General features: G+C 36.2%; 1 protein-coding gene and 1 pseudogene across 1 annotated transcript; one reads left to right on the top strand and one right to left on the bottom strand.

The window, feature by feature from the left end:
* Positions 1 to 2,762: 2,762 nt before the first annotated feature.
* On the bottom strand, positions 2,763 to 14,397 carry LOC132104888 (valine--tRNA ligase, mitochondrial-like; annotated as a pseudogene).
* Positions 14,398 to 15,355: 958 nt separating this feature from the next.
* On the top strand, positions 15,356 to 22,062 carry LOC132104420 (E3 ubiquitin-protein ligase PPP1R11-like). Its single transcript, XM_059509882.1, has 3 exons — positions 15,356 to 15,744; positions 21,061 to 21,169; positions 21,455 to 22,062. The coding sequence occupies exons 1-3, from the start codon at positions 15,667 to 15,669 to the stop codon at positions 21,634 to 21,636; spliced, it is 369 nt and encodes a 122-aa protein (XP_059365865.1). The 5' UTR covers positions 15,356 to 15,666; the 3' UTR covers positions 21,637 to 22,062.
* The last annotated feature ends 1,665 nt before the right edge of the window (positions 22,063 to 23,727 follow it).

Genomic DNA, 23,727 nt, shown 5'->3' with positions numbered 1-23,727 from the left:
TAATTAGGTAAACCGGAACCGGAAACACTTCCCATAACAACCTATGTACTTGCTACATCATTAGAAGAATGGCATCTACGCTAATATTTGTCTGTTTCTCTCTTGTTCCGAGGTCACCGTGGCCACCAGATCCAGTCTGTGTCCAGATCAGAGGGTCACTGCAGTCACCCCGGATCCAGTACGTATCCAGACCAGATGGTGGATCAGCACCTAGAAAGGACCTCTACATCCCTGAAAGACAGCGGAGACCAGGACAACTAGAGCCCCAGATACAGATCCCCTGTAAAGACCTTGTCTCAGAGGAGCACCAGGACAAGACCACAGGAAACAGATGATTCTTCTGCACAATCTGACTTTGCTGCAGTCTGGAATTGAACTACTGTTTTCGTCTGGTCAGAGGAGAACTGGCCCCCCAACTGAGCCTGGTTTCTCCCAAGGTTTTTTTCTCCATTCTGTCACCGATGGAGTTTCGGTTCCTTGCCGCTGTCGCCTCTGGCTTGCTTAGTTGGGGACACTTCATCTACAGCGATATCGTTGACTTGATTGCAAATAAATGCACAGACACTATTTAACTGAACAGAGATGACATAACTGAATCCAATGATGAACTGCCTTTAACTCTCATTTTTGCATTATTGACACTGTTTTCCTAATGAATGTTGTTCAGTTGCTTTGACGCAATGTATTTTGTTTAAAGCGCTATATAAGTAAAGGTGACATTGACATTGTTGTAAAAGCCAGTTTCTTTCAACTAAGACTGTTGGCTAAAGTCAAGCCCTACCTGCCACGTAAGGAGTTTGAAAGTGTAATTCATGCTTTTATAACATCTAGACTAGACTACTGTAACTCTTTATATGTTGGTCTGGATAAGTCATCTCTTCAACTCTTACAGTTAGTCCAAAATGCAGCAGCTCGGCTTTTGACTGGGACTAAAAAGTCCTAGCTTCACTACACTGGCTTCCTGTCCGCTTCAGGATTGATTTCAAGATTTTATTGTTTGTTTTTAAGATTTTAAATGGGTTGGCGCCTGAGTATTTATCAGAGCTTTTACATGTCCATGCCCCCGTTAAAGCATTGAGGTCATCCAATCAGGTGCTCCTCAGTGTTCCAAGAACTAGGTTAAAAAATAAAGGTGACCGGGCTTTTTCAGTGGTGGCACCTAATTTGTGGAATAGTTTACCTGTACACATAAGAACTGCGCAGACTGTTAGAACACACTTGTATTCCTTGGCTTTTATATCAAGCTGAGCTGTGACATTGGGATGTTTTTACTGTATTTGTCTTATTTGTGTGTGACTCTCTATTTTTCTTTTCTAGACATTGTTAAGCACTTTGGTCAACCATGGTTGTTTTTAAATGTGCTATATAAATAAATTGAACTGAACTGTCAGAACAGAGAATCTGCTTCTCACTTATCTCTCCAAAGCCATCTACAGTGATTTTGTGATATTTAAGTCTTGGGATTTGTCTGACCCAAGCAGGTGTTGAAGGTCATCTTCATGCTCCAGCTTTCCATGTTTTAGGATTATGGCACAATGTTTTTCTCATTTCAGCACCAGTGTCTTCTTTAAAGTGATTAATGATTTGTCATTTTTGGAAGTCTGACCTGTTTCACCCATGGCTTGTCCTAAACACTGCTGAACACAATCAAAGACTACAGAATACCCAAGACATTTCACTCATATAGTTTTGAATGGGGGAAAGTGCAATGCTCAATATGGCTACTGTATTGAAGGAAGCCCCACCTCCTGAGTAAAAGAGCCAATCGCTATTCGGTAAAGTCCACCGAAGCTGCCTTTAGAAGTCCCGGTTGCTATCCAACTTTTTCTTGCTGTAAAAATGGGCATGGCCATTTGTAAATCTATGGGTCTAGCATAAGATTTATGAGACTGTTGTTATCAGATTTTATTGCTGATTTCAAATATAAAATTGAATCGTAAGCTTGGCAAACAGTTTTGGAGAATTCCTCATTTAAAGAGATAGGACCTGCACTTCCATGCCCGAGAGAGGCGTTTCAAAGATGGCCGCCATGGAAGTGACATGACTTGCCTTAAAGGGATAGTACACCCAAAAATGAAAATTCTATCATTAATTAATCACCTTCATGTCATTCCAAACCCGTAAGACCTTTGTTCATCTTCAGAACTCAAATTAAGATATTTTTGATGAAATATGAGAGCTCTCAGACCCTGCATAGACAGGAACTTAACTGTAGTGTACCCAGGTCCAAAAACGTAGTAAGGGACATCGGTTAAACTGTCCATGTGACATCAGTGGCTGAAAACTACGAGAATACTTTGAGCCCAAAGAAAACAAAAAATAATTAATTCAACAATTCTTCTCCCCCTTGATTTATGTCTATTGAAATAATTGAATAATTGAAATGTTTGTTTTGTTTACTATAGTCAGCACAAATGATATTAACCCAGGTGTTTATATTGTTTTGTCTAACCCCTGTGTAATTAATAATAACAACATAGTATAATATACATAAACACACATATAAATGTATACATATATTAACACAATATATTGCATAATAATATAAAAGGCTGCATTGTCATTATGCCAAACCTTGTTTTTCTTCTGATTCACCCTAAAAGAAAAAAACAGTAATGTGTCATTTTGTCTTGTTTTTACCTTTCATGTCTTTATGCACAGAATAGTATACTGTCTAATTAATAAAGCATAGATGAGATCTTAAGTGTATTTTAAAGTGTTTCTATTTATTTTCTATGATTGTATAGGATGCAAACAAGTAACACTAAAGGAAGAAAGAAAATAATTAAACAAATTTTATTTACATCTATATTACATTCAAACCAACTTCAGAAATATACACCAGCTTATTTCTTCTTCTTCAATAAATAGTGCCTCATTGTCAGTTTAAAGGCATCCTTATCAGATTTATAAAAAGAGAACAAAGTATTATTTTGCACTGGTTATTGGTTGGATTCAATATTCGGATCAGTATGTCCATTAGATTTCTTTCCTTGTATCTTCCAAAGCCAAAATTTGGTCCTCGATGTTCTTCAGCTCCTGCTCTATAGTTGCATTCTGTTATTTCAGAACACAATAAATGCTTGCAAGCTCCTTTAGCTGCTGAAATATATTACTGTATTGACAAGGGTGAAGCTTTCTCACGGGATATACAGAATGAATAATATTCAGTACATGCATAAACATTTCTATCAACATAAACACATGTGGTTAATCTCCAGTTGAACTATAATAACACAAAATAAATGAGGTTTTCTATTAAAAATGGAATTACAACAGTGTATGTAAAGAATTGTGCAATGAGGCATGCCAGTATGTAATTTTTTTTTTTTTTTCATTATTATTATTATTTTTTTGCATCACAATTTGGGGGAAACAAAAAAATGAAAAAATGAAAAAACACAAAAATGAAAAAGACAAAAAATATTTAATAAGCTTTATTTTGTTCACGCTAAATATATTTTCCAATCAAATATTATTTAATTTTGTGTAAAATAAGATTTTTTTGACAATTTTTAGTGAAGTGCATCAGCCCATTCTTCTCTGTACCCACCTTCTTCTGTGTCTTTTCTGACTTTATCAGGTACTTTTTCTGTGTAGCTGGGCTTCTGTGTGTAAGCAAGGGCTTGCTTGAGTTTGGAGGCCAGCGTTTCTCTGCGCTGAAAGAGGAAAGCTCTCTGTTTGTCAGCAATAATACCATTCTGAAGGTTGACAGAGAGAGAAAGAGCCATCAGCAGTCTATATATAGACACATCGTTACTGCATTACCTGAACACTGAGAGGTAAGCAGATGGAGTGATCCACCACCCCTACAGCACTGGCCTTAGGTAGAGGAGGAGAGTCGGAGAAGCCTGCCTCTGGACAGTGTAGATGAAGCGCTGAGATCCTGCCCAGCGTGCAGACGGCCTGGTCCTGTGCACACACGTTTGAAAACAGTGTTATTTTAATGATTGAGGTACTTTTAATTACAGTTAATATTATATTTTACATTTTCATTTAACCCCTTAACTGTCACTCACATTTTTGAACATAGACTTTGTAGTGCACGATCCAAACCTACATTTTTATAATTCATGAATAAAACATTTTGTAACATGATATTGATGTACCATTTACATGGTAATGCAATGTCTGATTTTAAAATGAGTTTTAAAGGATGAATTTTGAGATTTTAAATTTTCAGTTGATATATAATTTCTGATGATTTCTAAAATGTGATAGAGAAAAAGGCAACAAAGAAGTCTTTTTTTTTTAACAAAGGGCAGAACTCCTGTTATGATGTAGATTTTTTAGGGTGCACTCTTGTCATAAATTAATCGATTACTTTTCCTACATCATTTTTAACAAAAAACATTGGTAAAATATATATTTGGGAGTCTTAGACCTTTCCAACGATATATAGTTTGTCAAGATTAGATTAGATTTAATTGTAAGTAAATTCAAAATATTAATAAATAGTACAATGGTATATACATAATATTTAAACATTGCGCCACTAAACACTGCAAAGTATGAGCTATGGTGAAGAACAGCATTTATTGGAAATATAAATTTTTTTGTAAAACTATAAATGTATTTACTACTTTTGATCAATTTAATGTGTCCTTGCTAAATATTAATTTCTCTAAAAAAAAAACTTAGAATGACAGTGTATACATAAAAAAAACACAGCAAATAGGGCACAAATCGAACAGCTGAAATTATAATTGTAAAATATATATAATTTTAAAATATATATTTAACTTTTACTTTCCATTTCTTACTTCTTCAAAATTCCCTCCAAAATATTTGAAGCAGGCTTCCAGTAGATTTGGTAACTGACACAAGCACACTGAAACTCAATCTCACTGAAGAACTGACACTTCACCCTTCAAACTGATTTTCTGACATTTGCTCCTACAAGTCACTCTTACTGGCACTCTCCTCCTTTTTATAATTTGGTCTGGGTTGCTTTATTGATTTAATAAAGATATATTGGCTGCCGTACCTCTGCTCATGATGTCGGTAAACTTGCATCATGCAGCGTGGCGAGGGTGAAGCACAAATCTTATCACAGACATGTCTACAGCTCAGCACATGAGACACAGACAGGATGATGTCCTCTCCTGAGACAGGGTTCGAGGAAAACGTCAGGGGGAGCGAAGAGATCTGGGTACATCTGAAGGTCTCTCTAATTAGGGTGACTTACCCTGGGCTTTATAAGAGCAGAGCGCAAACCTCAAAGCGTCTGTCCCGTCTCTGGATCCCTTTGGGGAAATCTGTCTTCTGCAGGAAGGACACAGGAATTGAACTGAACTTGCTCATTTGGAAATGACTGGATCAGTGGATTAGAGCGAACCTGGAGCTGACCTGTGCCTCCACGGATCCAAGTTTCCTTCTCTGACTTTCTCTTGAAGTCTCTACAGAGATTAAACCAGAATGTGACTGACATGAAGATGAAGTCTTTTATTAATATACTGAGGATTCAGTGTTCATAGAAAGTGAAAAGGGGAATAGAGAAATCAAACAAACAAACAAAAAAAAGTCTAATGATAGTCTAATGGTATGAAATTACAGAAGTGTATTAAAAATAAATTTTTACCCAAATATATTTCAGTGTTATTTAAGTATTATTTATATGCTTGTGTAGTATTTATACTTTTTTATAAATAGATTTTATTTTTATAATATCAGTTTCTATTTTAGTTTTAGTAATTTTAGTACTTCACATTAAACTTTTGTTAGCTCTCAAGGCAACACTTCTTATACTTTTTTTTAAAGTTTAAGTTCAAGTTTTCATTGAATATTTATATTTACATTTTTTTTTTAGCTTTACTTTAATTAACATTTTTTTTTAAAGTTTAAGTTAATAATAACAACACTGGTCACACTGAATCTGTAGGCAATTATTCATTAAAAATTTGCTATAAAAATATTTGGTAACACTTTCCATGAAGCCCGTATTTATAGTGTATTATAAATGTATTCTTAAGGCATTATAATGAATGTATAATGCATTTTAAAAAAAAACTTATAATATGTTATATCTACTCATGAATAATCATAACAACAATGGACTATAACATATCTTATATAATGGACTGTAACATATCTTGACATTGTACAGAAAAATGGCAAGATAAGAGACTTATAATACATTATAACTGTGAGAAATATAATCCATTGTAAAAGTGGATGCAACGTGTTCATTGTGTTATAAATCATCATACTCTTAAACGCTATAACCACAAATAAGTAAATATTATAATATATTAAAACTGATCTTATGAATATTCATGAGATGATACAACATATTATAAGGTTTTTTTTATAATGCTTTATGAATTCATTATAATGTCTTAAGAATACCCTTATAATGTATTATAAATACGGGCTTCATAGAGAGTGTTACCAAAGATTTTTCTTTCAAAATGGAAGTTTTGAGTCCAGTAATAGTTTGCAATGTACTGATATTAAAATCTGGCAAATATAAGTCAATAATTATTTTCATGGCCCATAAACATGAAATTATGATATTAAAATTCTATACTATTTATTTTCTACATTAAACAACAACAACTAAATACTAAAATAATTTGTTTAAATGCAACAAGTGAAATTAAGAAGCACAACATTATATATAATACAAATCATCTATATTAATTCTGAGATTTTCGTTTACATAAAAGAATTTAAAGATTACCATTATCATTCTTATTAAATAAGTATTTTTCAAGATTAACTTTAAGTGAGTGTTAGATGAGAGCAAAGGTAATATAAATGTAAAAATAGAGTGTGCACAATTAAATATTCAACATCAACAATTACTGATCAATTAAAACTCTCTATTATTGGTTCATATGCATTGGGCTTCCCCACTATTAGCTTTGAAACATGGACCAAATATATTGATGACTCATCGCACATACAGATCTTGTCCAATCAAATGCTCTCTAGAATGAGAAAGCCCCTCCCACTGATACCCCCTGCAACTGACCAGCGATATTAAGTAGTGAATAATGATCAATGCTGTGCATACACTAAAAGCTGTTAAAAATGAAGACACGCTCTTTGACTGGCCTCACCCCAACGTCTAGTTTCCACAGTAAAAATGTGTCGAAACAGCATCAGTTTCATGTTTTGTACTCTGTTGGAACAGGTCTGAAGGCTGAGAGTGCATATGTGTCTGTACCTCCAAAGAAACCCCTGAGATGACATCAAGAGGGTCAGTGACGTTTCCTAAAGATTTACTCATCTTCCGCCCATATTTATCTCCCACCAGAGAGTGAAAGAGCACCTGTTTGACACAGTGATAAAGCAGAGAGAGAACAGTCAGAGCTGCACCAAACAGAGACATATTGATGGCAAAACAGACGGTAGCATTTCTCAGTGACACTTTGGATACTTTTGTTATACGACGCACATCACAAAATAAATTTTCAGTTCCTGCCAAACTTACTACATGCCATTTAGAGTTATGAGCTCAGCAATAAGCCATCAACCCAACCTGTTTAAAGAGCAGCTGGCCAGTCAACTCTGCCCAGCATCACCATCCTGGCCACCTAGAAGAAGATGAGGTCACTTCCTGTTTCCAGAATAGAACTGGGGTAGAAGTGTTTCAAGTCTTCTGTCTGAGGATAGAGTCAGATCAAAGCAGGTTCATCTCCAGGATGTCAATAATACACAGACTTTCTATATAGATTTTTTTGTCTGGACTCTTTTATGAGTTTATGAAGCTGATAGAAAACTGGAGTTTAAAATGAAGAACCTTCTGAGGCCAGCTGAGCATTGCGAACGAGAAGAGACCAGAAGAGAACCGAGTATCAAGCACATCTGGGTCTGAAACAAACATTTCAAAAAGTCAGATTTCATCGCTACAGAAGCGCAGTGAACAACCTGCATTATTGAACTACATCACTTGCTAAAAATAGTAAAAAATATATCTGTTTATTATTAATAATAAACCGTTACCAGGGGCTAAAATAGTGCCATAGAAGTATCATACGAGCAGCCCAAACTATTATATTTCAAGTCTTCTTCAATGTAAAAACAGAGAATTCTTAACTTTTGAAGACATTGGTATGTAGTATGTTGTAATATATATTTGGATTGTTGCACTCTTTTATTTTCATTTTATCGTGTAGTGATCTATGCAATGTGTGTTTACGTTGATGGTTCAATTATGGAGTTTAAACCAAAACTAAAGAATTTAGGGGTGATTTTCGATTCAAATGTAACTTTTGAGCCACATGTTCAAAACACTGTTAAAACCTCCTTTTTTCATCTTAGAAATATTTCCAGACTACGTGCAATGCTGTTTTTTCCTGTTGCTGCAAGGCTGATTAACACTTTTGTGTTTACCAGGATCGGTTATTGTAACCCCTTGTTGGCGGGGGTGTCAAAAGCTACCTTAAACAAATTGCAGGTAGTGTAAAATTCGGCTGCTAGAATCCTTACTAGAACTAGGATGAGAGATCATATTACTCCGGTCTTGGAGTCTTTACATTGGCTCCCTGTTAGCTTTAGGGTTGATTTTAACATTTTGATGCTTACTTACAAGGCTTTGCATGGGTTGGCACCTCAATATTTGTCTGAGCTTTTAATTCCTTATACTCCAACACGTGACCTTTGCTCATCTGAAACTGCCCTTTTAACTGTTCCTTTAACCCGTTTACGATTGATGGGTGATAGGGCTCTTTCTTCATTAGCTCCAAAACTGGAATTCTTTACCTATTGAGATAAGGCAAGCCAAAACTCTTAGCATTTTTTAATCTCGCCTTGAAACTCAATTTTAGGGTAGCTTTTAATTAAACATTTGTATTATTATATATTTTATTTTTTTATTGTTTTTATTTGTTGTTTTGATTTGTATTTCTTTTCATATCTTTGCTTGTTGTATTATTTTATATAGTGTATTATTTGTTTTTGTTCAGCGCTTTGAGATCTACATTAAAAGGCGCTATAGAAAATAAAGTTTGTTATTATTATTATTATATTACGTGAGTCTAATGCTGATTACATACTGGCTGTCATTTGATGTCTAAAACAAATTTCCCTAGAATGCAACAATAAAGTTAATTCTACTCCATCCATTCTGAAAACATATAACAGCTTTGTGTGAAGAACTAACCAGTGTTTAGGTTATTCATTGAACACTCTCAAATCTCATTCATGTGGTTTAAAAAAGTGCATAGTCATTAGTAGAGTCACTATTAGACGGAAGATAAAAAGTTTCCACAAAGAACACATAAATTGGTAACATAAATTATGATTCCTATACTATATACATCTTAGATAATTAATTTCTTTCTTTCAATGAAATATATTGAAATAGACAATACTATTAAAAGAAGATAGAGATTATGGTTTATAAAGTTTTAAATATGGATATTTTTCGTACACAAACGCATTTCAGAAGGCCTTTATTAACCCCCCGGAGCCATCTGGAGCACTTGTAATGATGGATGGATGCACTTTATTTTGCTTCAAAATCTGTACCACCCAGTCACTGACATTATAAGGACTGAAAGAGCCAGGACATTTTTTAATATAACTTCAATTGTATCCATCTGAAAGAAAAAAAAGTCATATACACCTAGGATGGCTTGAGGGTGAGTAAATCATGGGGTAATTTTCATTTTTGGGTGAACTAACCCATTAATTACATTTCGCGACACATTAAAACAGATATTTCACAGTATTTCAGTTTTATATTTTTTGTATTTATAATCAAATAAATTAAATTCATAAATGCATTATGCTGTAGCAGGTACGTTAAGAGCCTCTCTGGCCTACAGATTTTATGATAGTACCCCACCTCTTCTGTGTCCTTTGAGTTTTGCAGTGTCACATGATTATCTGATATCTGATGACCCCACCAAAGCTGTCTGGAAATACACCAATCGCTGCAAAGTGGAGATATACATGACATAAAATAACTTCAAGAATATTAAAGGGATAGTTCACCCAAAAATTATAATTATGTCATTAATAACTCACCCTCATGTCGTTCCAAACCCTTGAGACTGTTGTGAGAGAGAGTTCAAAACAAAGCAGTTTGTGATATCCGGTTCGCGAACGAATCACTCGATGTAACCGGATCTTTTTGAACCAATTCACCAAATCGAACTGAATCGTTTTAAACGATTCGCGTCTCCAATAAGCATTAATCCACAAATGACTTAAGCTGTTAACTTTTTTAATGTGGCTGACACTCCCTCTGAGTTCAAACAAACCAATATCCCGGAGTAATTCATTTACTCAAACAGTACAGTCGTGGTAATTTTGTGTGTTAAACACTTATCACGGCTAAATCCTTATTTACTTGCACCTTAACTATGGGAAGTTTGGCACCTACTTGATGGGTAAATGACTTCTAGAATTTTGATATAAAGTAGATGTGTGTAGGATGCACCATATTTAAACTATTAAGTTTGCTTATTAAAGCGTTTAAACTAAACTCTCAGAAGTTTGGACACACGCGATCACGTGGACATTACGCTAATTACATGCAAGAACCGGAGAACAGGGCGTAGGTCCCGCCCAAGACAATATCTGATTGGCTGTCGTACTAAGAAGGACGGGTCAGATGGACACGCTTATAACCCAATGACAAGCAGCTATGCGTTTGAGGGAGTATTGACACACACACTTCAACAAAAACAGCATAATGTCAATCTAACCATTTACTATGAATGTGCATGTATGTTTGATATGCTTAAGCATTCAAATGCTTAGGGATTGTAAGATTTTCATTCATGTTTTTTAAAGAAGTCTCTCATACTCACCAAGGCTGCATTATTTATTTGATCAAACTCACAGTCAAATCAGTAACATTGTGAAATATTTTTACAATTTAAAATAACTGTTTTCCATTTTTAAATGCAATTTATTCCTGTGATGCAAAGCTGAATTTTCAGCATCATTACTCCCATCTTCAGTGTCACATGATCCTTCAGAAACATTGTAATATGCTGATCTGCTGCTCAAGAAACATTTCTGATAATTATCAGTGTTGAAAACACTGTGAGTGATAATAAGTAATATATAAATATGATTTAATTGCGAGCGTTATTATAACTATGAGAAAGACAGAGTTCCTGTGTGGTTTAACAGTTCTGCACTATATCTATCTGATGCAACCACACATTTAAGTCACGCTCACTCACTTGAATTGCTTTTCTGCTCATTTCTTCGCACAAACCACGGTTTCTTCAGCAAGGGTTCAATGACATCTCCAGAACGACTATGTGGGTGGAATAAAATCAAGAGAGGACAAAAGGTCATTTTTTAGTCCAAGGAACATGACAAAAATGTTTGAAAGGACTGATCTGCCTGAGTACATAAAAATGTAATGTAATATAGCCAGATAACCCAGGAGCCTGTAAGTCTATTCAAAGTAAGAGGACGAGGAAAGGTTTACTGCTTATGGACCAGGTTATATCAGTTTACCTGCAGACTGGTAATGACACAGGATGCTTCTTCTTTCCTCTGAACAGCTTCCTCTCCACCGGTGCAGTAATTACTCATTGCCTGGCATCAAATCACTTAACACCCTAAGAGACAGAAATGTTTCGTGCCAAATATCCATAGAAACATTCTTTTAAATATAGAGCCTCTTACAGATTCCTTATATACTGTAGATATCTTAAGACTAGAGCTGTCATGATCATTCAGCTGCTTTTGGAGATTATTTCTAATGCATATAACTGCAATTCATGATATAACTGTCATTTAATTTACAGTGACTTGAATCAATAATATAATATAGTATAATGGTTAGCATATATAATAATGATCTGAAAGCACATTTAGACATGTGGGCTGAATTTCGGTAACATGCTGAGTTGGCAGGGTTGCACATTTAGACCTGGATAGCATATTATATATGCTTTAACTTTCTAGACCAGACTTCCCACAATTTTAGGAGGCTGAATGTGTATGAGTAGATCTCAGAGCCCTTTCGTACTCACTGTAGTTATTGATCTTGAGATATTCCTACAGCTCGCTGACCTTCTGTAATACATACCGCTAATGCATGTGCAGAGGCCCGCAGTACAGATGCTTTGACCTTTATAAAAGTCTTTCCATTGAGACAGACCTTCAGTTTGTTCATCTCAGAGCCCTCTTACACAATCCTGAGATATTCCTACACCTCACTGACCCCTGTAATACATACATTTAGATGCCTGCAGTCTCTTTGACATTTATAAAAAAGTCTTTCCAACATGCTAGAAAAGACTGAACGGGCTTCGTTGTGTGAATAACACAGATCGATGTTCACACCAATAACTATAACTACAGCTATAAATCTAAATTTGTAATCATCAATCATTTGAATACTTTTGATTCTATTTTTTGAGAATATGGAAAAACACATCACAGCCATAACGATAACAAAACAGTGGAAAAATATCGTTGGAATCGCTTTCAGAATAATTATTCCAGCTGATGAACGATTAAAAACATTGACAGCCAACTTCATAGTATGCTTGTAATAAACAAAACTTTATTGTCCACTGGTGAAGGCACTCAAATACTAATTGTTCTTAAACAGGTATTAAGTATTAAGTAATGTATTTTTTTCCACCATTTGAAAAAAAGTCTCAAGTATTAAAGGAACACTCCACTTTTTTGTGAAAATAATGATCCCATATCCTCCAATCACAGTGAGGCTTGGGAGAGCAGGAAGTTGGAAGGTTGAAAGACAGGAGCTGAGACTAAAGGTGCAGTCACAAATTTTACAGGCAAAAAATGTTCACAGTCTATTGTCACTAGTGTAGCGATGTATGAAGCACAGCTCACACAGAAGTCACTTTAAACCTTGACCCAGCATCTTAAAGCTTTCTGCAAATTTACTGCAAGTTTTTACGAGTGAGTCAGCAGTAAAAACGTTTATGTTGAAAGAGACTGAAACGGGGTTGTAAACAAGTAAGTTATTTTTACTTTCAAAAACCGCTTGTAAGCCGGGGGCAACAAATGCACTGACCAGTGCTGTCATCGGAAATCACCTTATAATAAAGGATCAGTGTCAAGTTAATATGAGCAACCTTAAAAATAAACAACAACAACAACAACAACATTGGAACATTGGCTTGCAGAGCAAAAATAAAAATTTTACAATAAAAGATACAGTTTTTTCCAACAGATAAAATTCCCAATGCACAAATGAATGAAATGTGCCAAATGTCACATCCACCATAGAGTAAGTGACAATGGGTCATAAGTGCTCTGGAAATGGAGGCCTGCAGTGTTTGCTGTGATGATCCTGATGAGAAAAGAATTAATATGGTGGGGAAAAGTGATAAAACTAAAGCTATTCAGGCATCTAAGTCACTTTAGCATGGTAGACATATTGCATACTAGATTAATCACATGTAGTATGAGTAGTACAGTAATATCCTATTTGAACACAAGTACCATCATGTAAAGTCCTATCATAAGCACAGAGTAGACAACAAACAATCCATTCAAAAACCATTGTAGCGTAACCATTTTTTTCTAACTTTATATCGAGGGTCATAAGGATGATCAGCAATGGCCATGTCTCCCCGCATCATCTATGGACGAGTGGTTGAAACTGCAACTTCTCCTTCTAAATATATATATATATAAAATAAATAAATCACACCTTAGAACCAAATGAATAAAATTATATCTGTAGAAACAGAGCAAACTGAAAAAGTAATGTTTGCATGCATGCATGAAACCCTACTGTAGGAGACTCCCAAAACAATATTAGGAACTTTAATCCAGGCACTTTAAAAAAAAAAATTGTATGTTAAAGTGTACTTTTATCACAGGAGAATGTATGGTCATTCTCAGAGACAAAATGCATTTTGTGCATACTGCAAGAAAACTGAGAATAGCTTTTTATTACCGGATCCATCATAAAACAGGATCTGCTCCAGTCAAGAGATGCACCTAGTTTTCTGAGCTGATAATAAATCTCATTTCTGAAAAAAAAGGTGAGTTGAGTTGAATTAAACTGAAAGCAGTCCTTATAGTTACCATTTGGACATACAATAATACAATAGATGCACTAGTAGCACACATAAGCCCTAAACCACTCCAAGGCTCTGAATGTAAGGACAAAAGAAGCACAGCAAAGACAGATAGACAGAGACTTACTCATCTTTCCATCTCCAGACCTGTTTGAGGAACTCCTCTCTACTGTAGTCCTGTCTGCACTTCCTCTGCTTCCTCATCAGCTTCCTCTCAACCACCGACTATTACACACAGACACATCACAGATCATTCGGAACAGCTAATGTTCATACAAACTGACACCTAAGCATGCTTTTTTACCATTTAACAGAAAAAGAGATGGGGTACCTGTGTTGCAATCCCAACATGTTCGCAGCCAGGAAGCCACAGCTCCTTGTAGCCCTGCATTCAGCGCCTGGATAAAATTATCATCTTGGATTAAGAGTCCATTTATTAAGATATTTTCAGTCATAGATTTTTTTTTTAAACTGATGTTTTATAAATATCAGTTGAAAAACAAACTTAAAATACTTTTCAATGTCACACTGGCAGGTAACTGAAATACGTTTAGGTTAATTAACTACTTCAAATACTAAAACCTAAAATCGAATTAAATATAAAAAATAAAAGTTATATAGAAATGGAAAATAAACAGTTAAAAATGACAAAAGCACATAACAAAAAGACTAAAACTTAAACTAAAATGTAATAAAAAATAAAAAAGGGGAGCTAATTCAAAATGTTAATAAATACTGTAACAAATAAATAATACGAAAATAACACTGCTAGGAGTACCTAAATGCAATAGAACATGAATATGCTAATCATTGAGTTTAACGGTATAACGAAGCAAAACAATACATAAAATATGAAACATTTAAATACAGTGTAAAATGTATTTGCAATGAAGGTTCGTGTTTTTGAAAATGTTATGAATACACGCACTCTGCAACTTCATGACATGCGTCTTTTATAGTATACACATCTAAAAATATGATCAGAGAAATGCTGAGTATGAAAAAGACAAATAAAAGGTATAAAATCAATGTACCTTCACTCAGTGTGTGCTGTCACAGGACACAGACATATTGTGGATACGGCAGTGATTTTTCACAATAATATTTTTAGGTTTAAAATTCCATTTGACTTAAAAGGTTTTGATAAAAACCGCAGATAAGTGACTAATAAAAAACTGCAAATAATCAAAGTTAAATTGCACTGGATTGTACTTGGATTATACTGCCGCTGTTTCCTATCGGATAGTTTTTAAAGGAGCACTCAGCGGCTGCGTCTCAAGATCTGACGAGCTCACTATCTAGACAGCATTAGTGCGCATCAAGGGTGCGTTGCGCGTTACGAGATCGGTGCGTTTGTGGGTGTTTTTTGCGTCAACAGTATATTTAAATATACAAGTCAGCTGAGTTGACTCCAAGCACTACTATATTGTCTAAAAATCCTGTCTAGGTAGTCAGCTGACTTGTTTTTGAAACACAGTCAGCTTCGAGAACCGGTCCATCCGTAAATGCGTCCTTCCGAGGAGGAATGATTAGACTGGTGCGTATTCATCTCATGCGTTCGTCTCTGATTCATATTGGTCCAGCTCGACATCCTGACACGCAAACCGTTTTTAATATCCTTTAAACCGAGAGCAGACTTTCATCAGTTTAGTCGACCGTGGTTTATCGGGGTTTGATCAGCGCTATGGCGGAGATGCAAAGGACGTCGAGTGAGACGATAACGGAGACCGTTCAGACGGGCACACCGCCTCCACCCCAGCAGGTACTGTGCCCTACTTAGTGTAGACACCACCCCGAGACACACTTATACCGAATCACTCAGGCTCAAGAACTCCAAGGGCTCTTGTTATTAACTCATCGTTCTGTGCTTCGCACATTGAGTGGTTTATAGACTGTCTAGACAGCAGCATAAGGCCTGGTCAGTGAGCAGCATGTTCAGCAGGGTTCATCTTCTGGTTTGACAGTGTGTTATGATCACAACAGACATCCTCTGTGAGATATGTACCGTGGTAACCGCGGTTAGGTTAGTTACTGCGATTGTTATTATTACTGACGTCAAAAAATAAATTCAGTCATGAAAGCTTTTTACAGCACTTGAACACTTACAACATTTACAGCACAAAAAGTGCAGGGGATAGTATTAGGGTTATTACAGATAACTAAATATAAAACCTTAAAAATAAACATTTTTGTTACTTAAAGGGTTAGTTCACCCAATAATCAAAATTATGTTATTAATAACTCACCCTCATGTTGTTCCAAACCAGTGAGACCTCCATTCATCTTCGGAACATAGTTTAACCCCTTACCAGTCACCCCCCATTTTTTGGCATGGAGACAGGAATGACATACCCAAAATAAAAAGGTTTCTGCTCATGATTCTTTCTGACTAGATACATACCGTATTTTCCGGACTATAAGTAACACTTTTTTTCATAGTTTGGCTGGGCCTGCGACTTATAGTCAGGTGCGACTTATTTATCAAAATTAATTTGAAATGAACCAAGAGAAAACATTACCGTCTACAGCTGTGAGAGGGCGCTCTATGCTGCTCAGTGCTCCTGTAGTCTACACTGAAAACATAGAGCGCCCTCTCGCGGCTGTAGATGGTAATGTTTTCTCTTGGTTCTTGGTTCTAAATAAATGTGACTTATAGTCCAGTGCGACTTATATATGTTTTTTTCCTCGTCATGACGTATTTTTGGACTGATACGACTTATACTTATACGCGACTTATAGTTTGAAAAATAGGGTAATCATAATTTGTTCACAAAGCTGAAACTTCAAAGTTTACTGGTCAGGAATCAGAATCACTCTGTAATCAGACTGTTATGATAATAGAGATATATAAGCTCAAACATAAAAATAAAAAACATATTTATTAAATGTATTAAAAAAATTGTTGATGTAAGATATGAGTTTAGAGAAACAGTGTAGCTAAAGCCACAATTCTACCAAAGCTTCAAATGAAATTTTCATAATCTAATCTGTAAAACTGTGAATTTTAAGAAATATTTTCTAAGGCCATGTCATGTGTGTTTTTAGAGAAGGCTAATCAGATTGATTTATGGCACTTGTCATTTCTGTAAGATCTCACATATAAACACTCCTGTGTGCTTTGTCTGTGTTTTTGTCTCTGCAAACCCATTCGTGATTCTATTGTTCTCACCAAACTAGTCTTTCACACCTCCGCCAGGTATGTCACATTATCCGCATTATTCTTTTATCATTATTCTTTTGCTTTTATTCCACCTTTATCAGCCTTTGTTGTGGTTATTTCAAGCTTTACAATCCACTAAACTGCAATCTCGCTTTAATCTCAGTATGCATTTAGTCCTTATTTATCAAAAGTCTTACTATAAAAATACAACAAAACATTTTCTTACGACCTTACGTGAATTATTGTGACAGAAATGCATTATGAAGAAATGCACCTGCTATTAGTAGCATTAGAGCTAATGTTAGCATCAAGCTACATCAGACAATTTATGAAATTATTAGTACACTTTTACTTAAAACTCACTTTAAACACAGATTGAGTGTTTTTAATAACATCCTTTAGCGATCACGGGTGGAATTTGGTTGTTTACTGTTGTAAAAATATGCTATTTATTTATAGCCTTTTACATCACTGCACAAGTTAGCATTTCAGATGTAAATTTTCAAACTTTTTTATAAAAACGCCTCAGATCTCAAGAAAATCTCATACCAAGCTTTTCTGTCGTAATCACTGGTTTATTATTAGGATATTTCGTGTGTACATAGGTGTTTCAGTGTTGTTATGGCCAGATAACTACCAGGAAGTGTTCACAAACCATGTGACACGATGTGGCGGTGTCCGGTTATGACACTCTAAAGATTGACAAGGCGAAGGACCAATCAGAGTCTGTCTGACACACACATGAGCACTGAGGAGGAGCAAACACACAGAGAGACAGCGCTGGGAGAGGCAGTTTATCATCAGATCGCGTAAATCAGCAGAAAATGAATAGAAATGACTATTCTGTCTGAAGAAATATGGAGTAAACATCAGTAAATATATCCATATATCCCCGCTGATATGCATCTTTGGTCTATAAATCCTTATTGACACTGTTCACTGTTTAGGGAAGTCGTGGCCTAATGGTTAGAGAGTCGGACTCCCAATCGAAAGGTTGTGAGTTCGAGTCCCGGGCCGGCAGGAATTGTAGGTGGGGGGAGTGCATGTACAGTTCTCTCTCCACCTACAATACCACGACTTAGGTGCCCTTGAGCAAGGCATCGAACCCCCAACTGCTCCCCGGGCACCGCAGCATAAATGGCTGCCCACTGCTCCGGGTGTGTGCTCACAGTGTGTGTGTGTGTGTGTGTGTGTTCACTGCTCTGTCTGTGTGCATTTCGGATGGGTTAAATGCAGAGCACAAATTCTGAGTATGGGTCACCATACTTGGCTGAATGTCACTTCACTTCACTTCAGTGAGTCTGTGAACACAAATAAACCGCTGCAGACGTGACTGAATATGAATGAGTGGTGAATTTCTATTCAAAATGTGGCATAATACGGATTTATTATTTTGCACTCCTGACATAAATTACTAAATAACTGTCACTGCAACAATGTTTTATCAAAACATTGGTCAAATATCGAAGCTAGAGTCTTTATACTTTCAATTGATGCACAGTTTGTCCAAATCAAGTAGAGTGATGTTTAATGTGCTGTGAAAGTGAAACAATATTAAACTGGGGCCGTTGGCCATGCTTGCAAGCAAAGGGGTTAAAGGGATAGCTCACCCAAAAATCATAATTATGTAATTAATAACTCAGCCTCATGTCGTTCCAAACCCGTGAGACCTCCATTTATCTTCAGAACACAGTTTAAGATATTTTAGATTTAGTCCGAGAGCTCAGTCCCTCCATTGAAGCTGTGTGTACGGTATACTGTCCATGTCCAGAAAGGTAATAAAAACATCATCAAAGTAGTCCATGTGACATCAGAGGGACAGTTAGAATATTTTGAAGCATCGAAAATGCATTTTGGTCCAAAAATAGCAAAAACTACGACTTTATTCAGCATTGTCTTCTCTTCCGTGTCTGTTGTGAGAGAGAGTTCAAAACAAAGCAGTTTGTGATATCCGGTTCGTGAACGAATCATTCGATGTAACCGGATCTTTTTGAACCAGTTCACCAAATCGAACTGAATCGTTTTAAACGGTTCGCATCTCTAATACGCATTAATCCACAAATGACTTAAGATGTTAACTTTTTTAATGTGGCTGACACTCCCTCTGAGTTCAAACAAACCAATATCCCGGAGTAATTAATTTACTCAAACAGTACACTGACTGAACTGCTGTGAAGAGAGAACTGAAGATGAACACAGAGCTGAGCCAGATAATGAACAAAAGACTGACTCGTTCACGAGTCAAGAACCGGTTGCATCGGTTTTCGGATCACCAGTACTTCTTTCGGACAGTTCGATTCAATAAACCGGTTGAAGAAAACGGTGCACCGGTTCTTTTGCGCTCGACGAAATGGCGTCATTTGCTATGATTGCCCTTGATTCAAGCCTTCGGTTTACCCGCGCTCATAACACTAGCACAGAATCAGTTCAGAATCAATCACCAAAAGAATCAGTTTAGTTCAGACGCTCTGTGTGTCAGTTTGCTTCAAGCTGAGTCACACATGCGCAGTATCATCAGCTCCTCGGTTCTCGAATCGGACTCGTCCGACAGAAACGGTTCATGACTCGAGATGGAGTCAATCTTTTGTTCATTATCTGGCTCGGCTCGGTGTTCATCTTCAGTTCTCTCTTCACAGCAGTTCAGTCAGTGTACTGTTTGAGTACATGCATTACTCCGGGATATTGGTTTGTTTTATCTAAGAGGGAGTGTCAGCCACATTAAAAAAGTTAACAGCTTAAGTAATTTGTGGATTAATGCGTATTGGAGACGCGAACCATTTAAAATGATTCAGTTCGATTTGGTGAACTTGTTCAAAAAGATCCGGTTACATCAAATGATTCGTTCGTGATTCGTTCGTAAAATTCGGATTTTACAAACTGCTTTGTTTTGAACTCTCTCACAACAGACACGGAAGAGAAGACAATGCTGAATAAAGTCGTAGTTTTTGCTATTTTTGGACCAAAATGTATTTTCGATGCTTCAAAATATTCTAACTGACCCTCTGATGTCACATGGACTACTTTGATGATGTTTTTCTTACCTTTCTGGACATGGACAGTATACCGTACACACAGCTTCAATGGAGGGACAGAAAGCTCTTGGACTAAATCTAAAATATCTAAACTGTGTCCCGAAGATAAACGGTGGTCTTACGGGTTTGAAACAACATGAGGATGAGTTATTAATAACATAATTTTGATTATTGGGTGAACTAACCCTTTAAAATAAAATGCGCATTTTAGCTGGTTGCCAAGGAAACTTTTCTCATTTGCATGTAGACATTTTCATTAAGTTTGATAAACTGAAAACTAAAATGAATAAAAACTTGTGTATGAATATAATGTAAAATAAAAATGACAAATCCAACAAAATTACTAAAACTTTAGAGGAAATTCAAATGCAAGCGAAAAATGTCAATAAAAACTAATTCCAAATGTTAAAAAACTATATGTTAATGTACTGTTGTTAAAATATATATATATATATATATATATGTATGTATGTATGTATGTATGTATGTGCGTGTGTTTAATTTTATTTAAAGTTTACTATTTTTCAAATTTTTTATGAAAAATACTGAAATGGTGTGACAAAATAGTCATATCATAATATTAAAGGATTACCATCATGCATGGTATTTTACATGAATTTCAAGAATTGTAGATATTGCTGTGGTGTACTGTGTCTAGCAGATGTTGGTGTAACCATAGTACAGTTCCTTAGTAAGACCCCATGTTCATTTATTGCTGTTTACAGTAGTAACATAAAGCCAAAACAATGGTTGAGGTGAAAAATGTAGCTGTCATTGTCACCATCATCATCATCGTCTAACTATTAATGTTTACTCTTATCTGTAGTAACATTTAATAATGTAAGTAATATCCTCCGTATGATGGGCTGGTTGTGTGTGCTTCCAGGAGGGCAGAAGCCTGACCATCAAGCTCAGGAAAAGGAAGACGGAGAAGAAAGTGGAGTGGTCCAGTGACACGGTGGACAATGAGCATCTGGGCCGGAGGTCTTCAAAGTGTGAGTCTTGTTGTGTTACTGTAGCTCTGAATCCATTATGGATGCTCCTTCACTTTGGATAATCATCGAGGATTTGTTATGAAAATGAGAATCTGCTTCTTGGAAACAGTTTGGGACGGATCTTCATTTGGGCCAGATTTGAAAAAGATGATCTTGAAAATCAGGTTTTAAGTGGCCTGCATTTTCTCAAAGCGGCCTGTTGAAAATATGCTTCGTTTCTTTAAATAGAACGTCCTCTGCTTATTTGTGTTTCACGTTCTTCTACAATGGCTTTGATGTGTTCAGGTTGCTGTGTTTACCAGAAGCCTCGACAGTTCGGCGAGTCTTCCTCGGAAAGCGAGGGTGATGATGAGGACGGTTGCGGAAGTGCGCACTGCATTCTGGGACACGGGAGAAGAGGCGATGGACAGAGGGAGGGTGGAGGGAACACAGCGCCCCCTAGCTCTGGGGGAACAAACCCTCACTAGTAGTTAAGGGCGAGTCGGTTTGGAGGAAGGGTAATGGACGGCGTGGGCACTACATTCATAATCCCTCACTCACATCTGATTACATCACACCATCACTGAGTGTCAAAGGCTTTTTGATGATTGAAAGCTTGTAGAGCATTGCAATGTGATTCGTTTTCTCCTCCGTCATTAGTTTGATGACCAGGAGAAGACGATCTGAATGCTTTTTGCGATCTGAATGCTGCAGAAAATTTGTTGTACATAGGATATTGGTTTTTAATTCTTTTGTTAAATCTATATTTATTTGTTTGCGTTTAACAACTTGATCTTATCAGTTTTGAGTCCACCATCAATATATTAATGGATTAAAATATGATTCAGGAGGGTAATACCTTTTTAGTTTGAATCAAGCGGATTTTAAAGGAATAAACGCAGTATAAAAACAGACTTTTCTATCAAATATAATTTGCCTTGCTGTGTCACAATTCTAGCAGCAGTATTTCTTCATATCCCTTCGAGCGTAATATGTGTTGTGTGCTGTAGTGAATTTAAAACATGACAAGGTTCAGGAACTCAGCCCTTTGGATATTTTTTACAAGGGCGCATTAAACCATCTCCATCAGCCGTCATGAGTTTGATTGAGTTGTAGTGAGACTCCCCTCAGACAATCAGACTACAGTCAGAGACTCGGCATGTGTGCAAAGACATCGATGTGTTTATAACTTAGTGAAGTGGACAGAGAAACATCTGTGATGCTTGACTTCATTCTGAATGCGAGTTGAGAACATCAGCTTGATAATTACCGAAAATAAACCGCAGCAGTGAAATTAAAGAATAGAATGAGTCCAAACAGCTGATAAAAACATAATAATAATCCACACGTAATCCATACTATACTCCAGTCCATCCGTTAACATCTTGTGAAGTGAAAAGATTTTTTTTTTTTAATACTTTTTTTTTTTTATTTCAAACTACTGCTTGTGGCTAAAATATGAGGCCATAATCCATAATGTTGCTTTCTCCAGTGAAACAGTCATGTTGTCTGAATCAGGAGAGAAATATGCATGGTGGATTTGTTTCTTAGAAATTTGCAGCTTTTAACTTCTCTAGACAGTAATTGATGGACTGGAGTGTTGTGGATTACTTGTGGATTATTGTGATGTTTTTATCAGCTGTTTGGACTCTCATTCTGACGGCACCCATTCACTGCAGAGGATCCTCTGGTGAGCAAGTGATGTAATGCTACATTTCTCCAAATCTGTTCAGATGAAGAAACAAACTCATCTACATCTTGGATGACCTGATAGTGCGTAAAGTTTCAGCAAATTTTCATTTCTGGGTGAGCTACTTCTACTTTAAACAGTGCAATTGATCTTAAAATGTGTAGATTTAGAATATTTTCCTTTCATTTGCATGCCTTTCACAAAATAAAGGGGCAATGTTTTGTGTGTGATAAAGAGGATCACCCTGTGACATGTGAGGTGTATGTAGTTTGACTTGAGTTTTAAGGTGTAAACGGATTAATTGTGGTATAAAGAGCACGGGAGAGTGCATGGCCAGATGCTGGCCAAGACCAAACACCCATAGCATCATCTCTCCTCTGATGTCACATACATTTGATTCCCATCAGGACCGTCACTGCAGTTATCAGTATCCCAGCATTCACATCCCTCTGTCATCCCTTTACTGTGAATGCACCTGTATGTACATAGCAATGGTCATAGAATGGATTTAACATGAATAAACAAGATGTTAAATTGTTGTTTATATCTATTAAATGCTTAATGGCAACCTGATTGTGTTTGACTCTTATCCTGATTCTGTTTAGTCCTTATGGAATGTGCATTAATATAATGATCCATGTGGTGCTTTATTAAGAGTTCAGAAGCTAATACGTTTCTGATTAGTCATGTGGAAAGTGAGAAATAAATTAAATTGGCAGCATAGAACGGAGATGTGGATCAGTGGTGTTATTATTAACAATAATTGTTTGTTAACTGAAGAAATAAAATAACTATTCAAATACTTGAGATGGACTGACCCATAACAGATCAAATCTGTGTCCACATGTATCCATGCTCTAATATAAACAAACATACTCCAGACATGAAA

The sequence above is a fragment of the Carassius carassius genome, chromosome 25 (genome assembly GCF_963082965.1).
Source record: "Carassius carassius chromosome 25, fCarCar2.1, whole genome shotgun sequence".
Lineage (NCBI taxonomy): Eukaryota > Metazoa > Chordata > Actinopteri > Cypriniformes > Cyprinidae > Carassius > Carassius carassius.
This window is presented reverse-complemented; position numbering and strand designations above follow the sequence as displayed.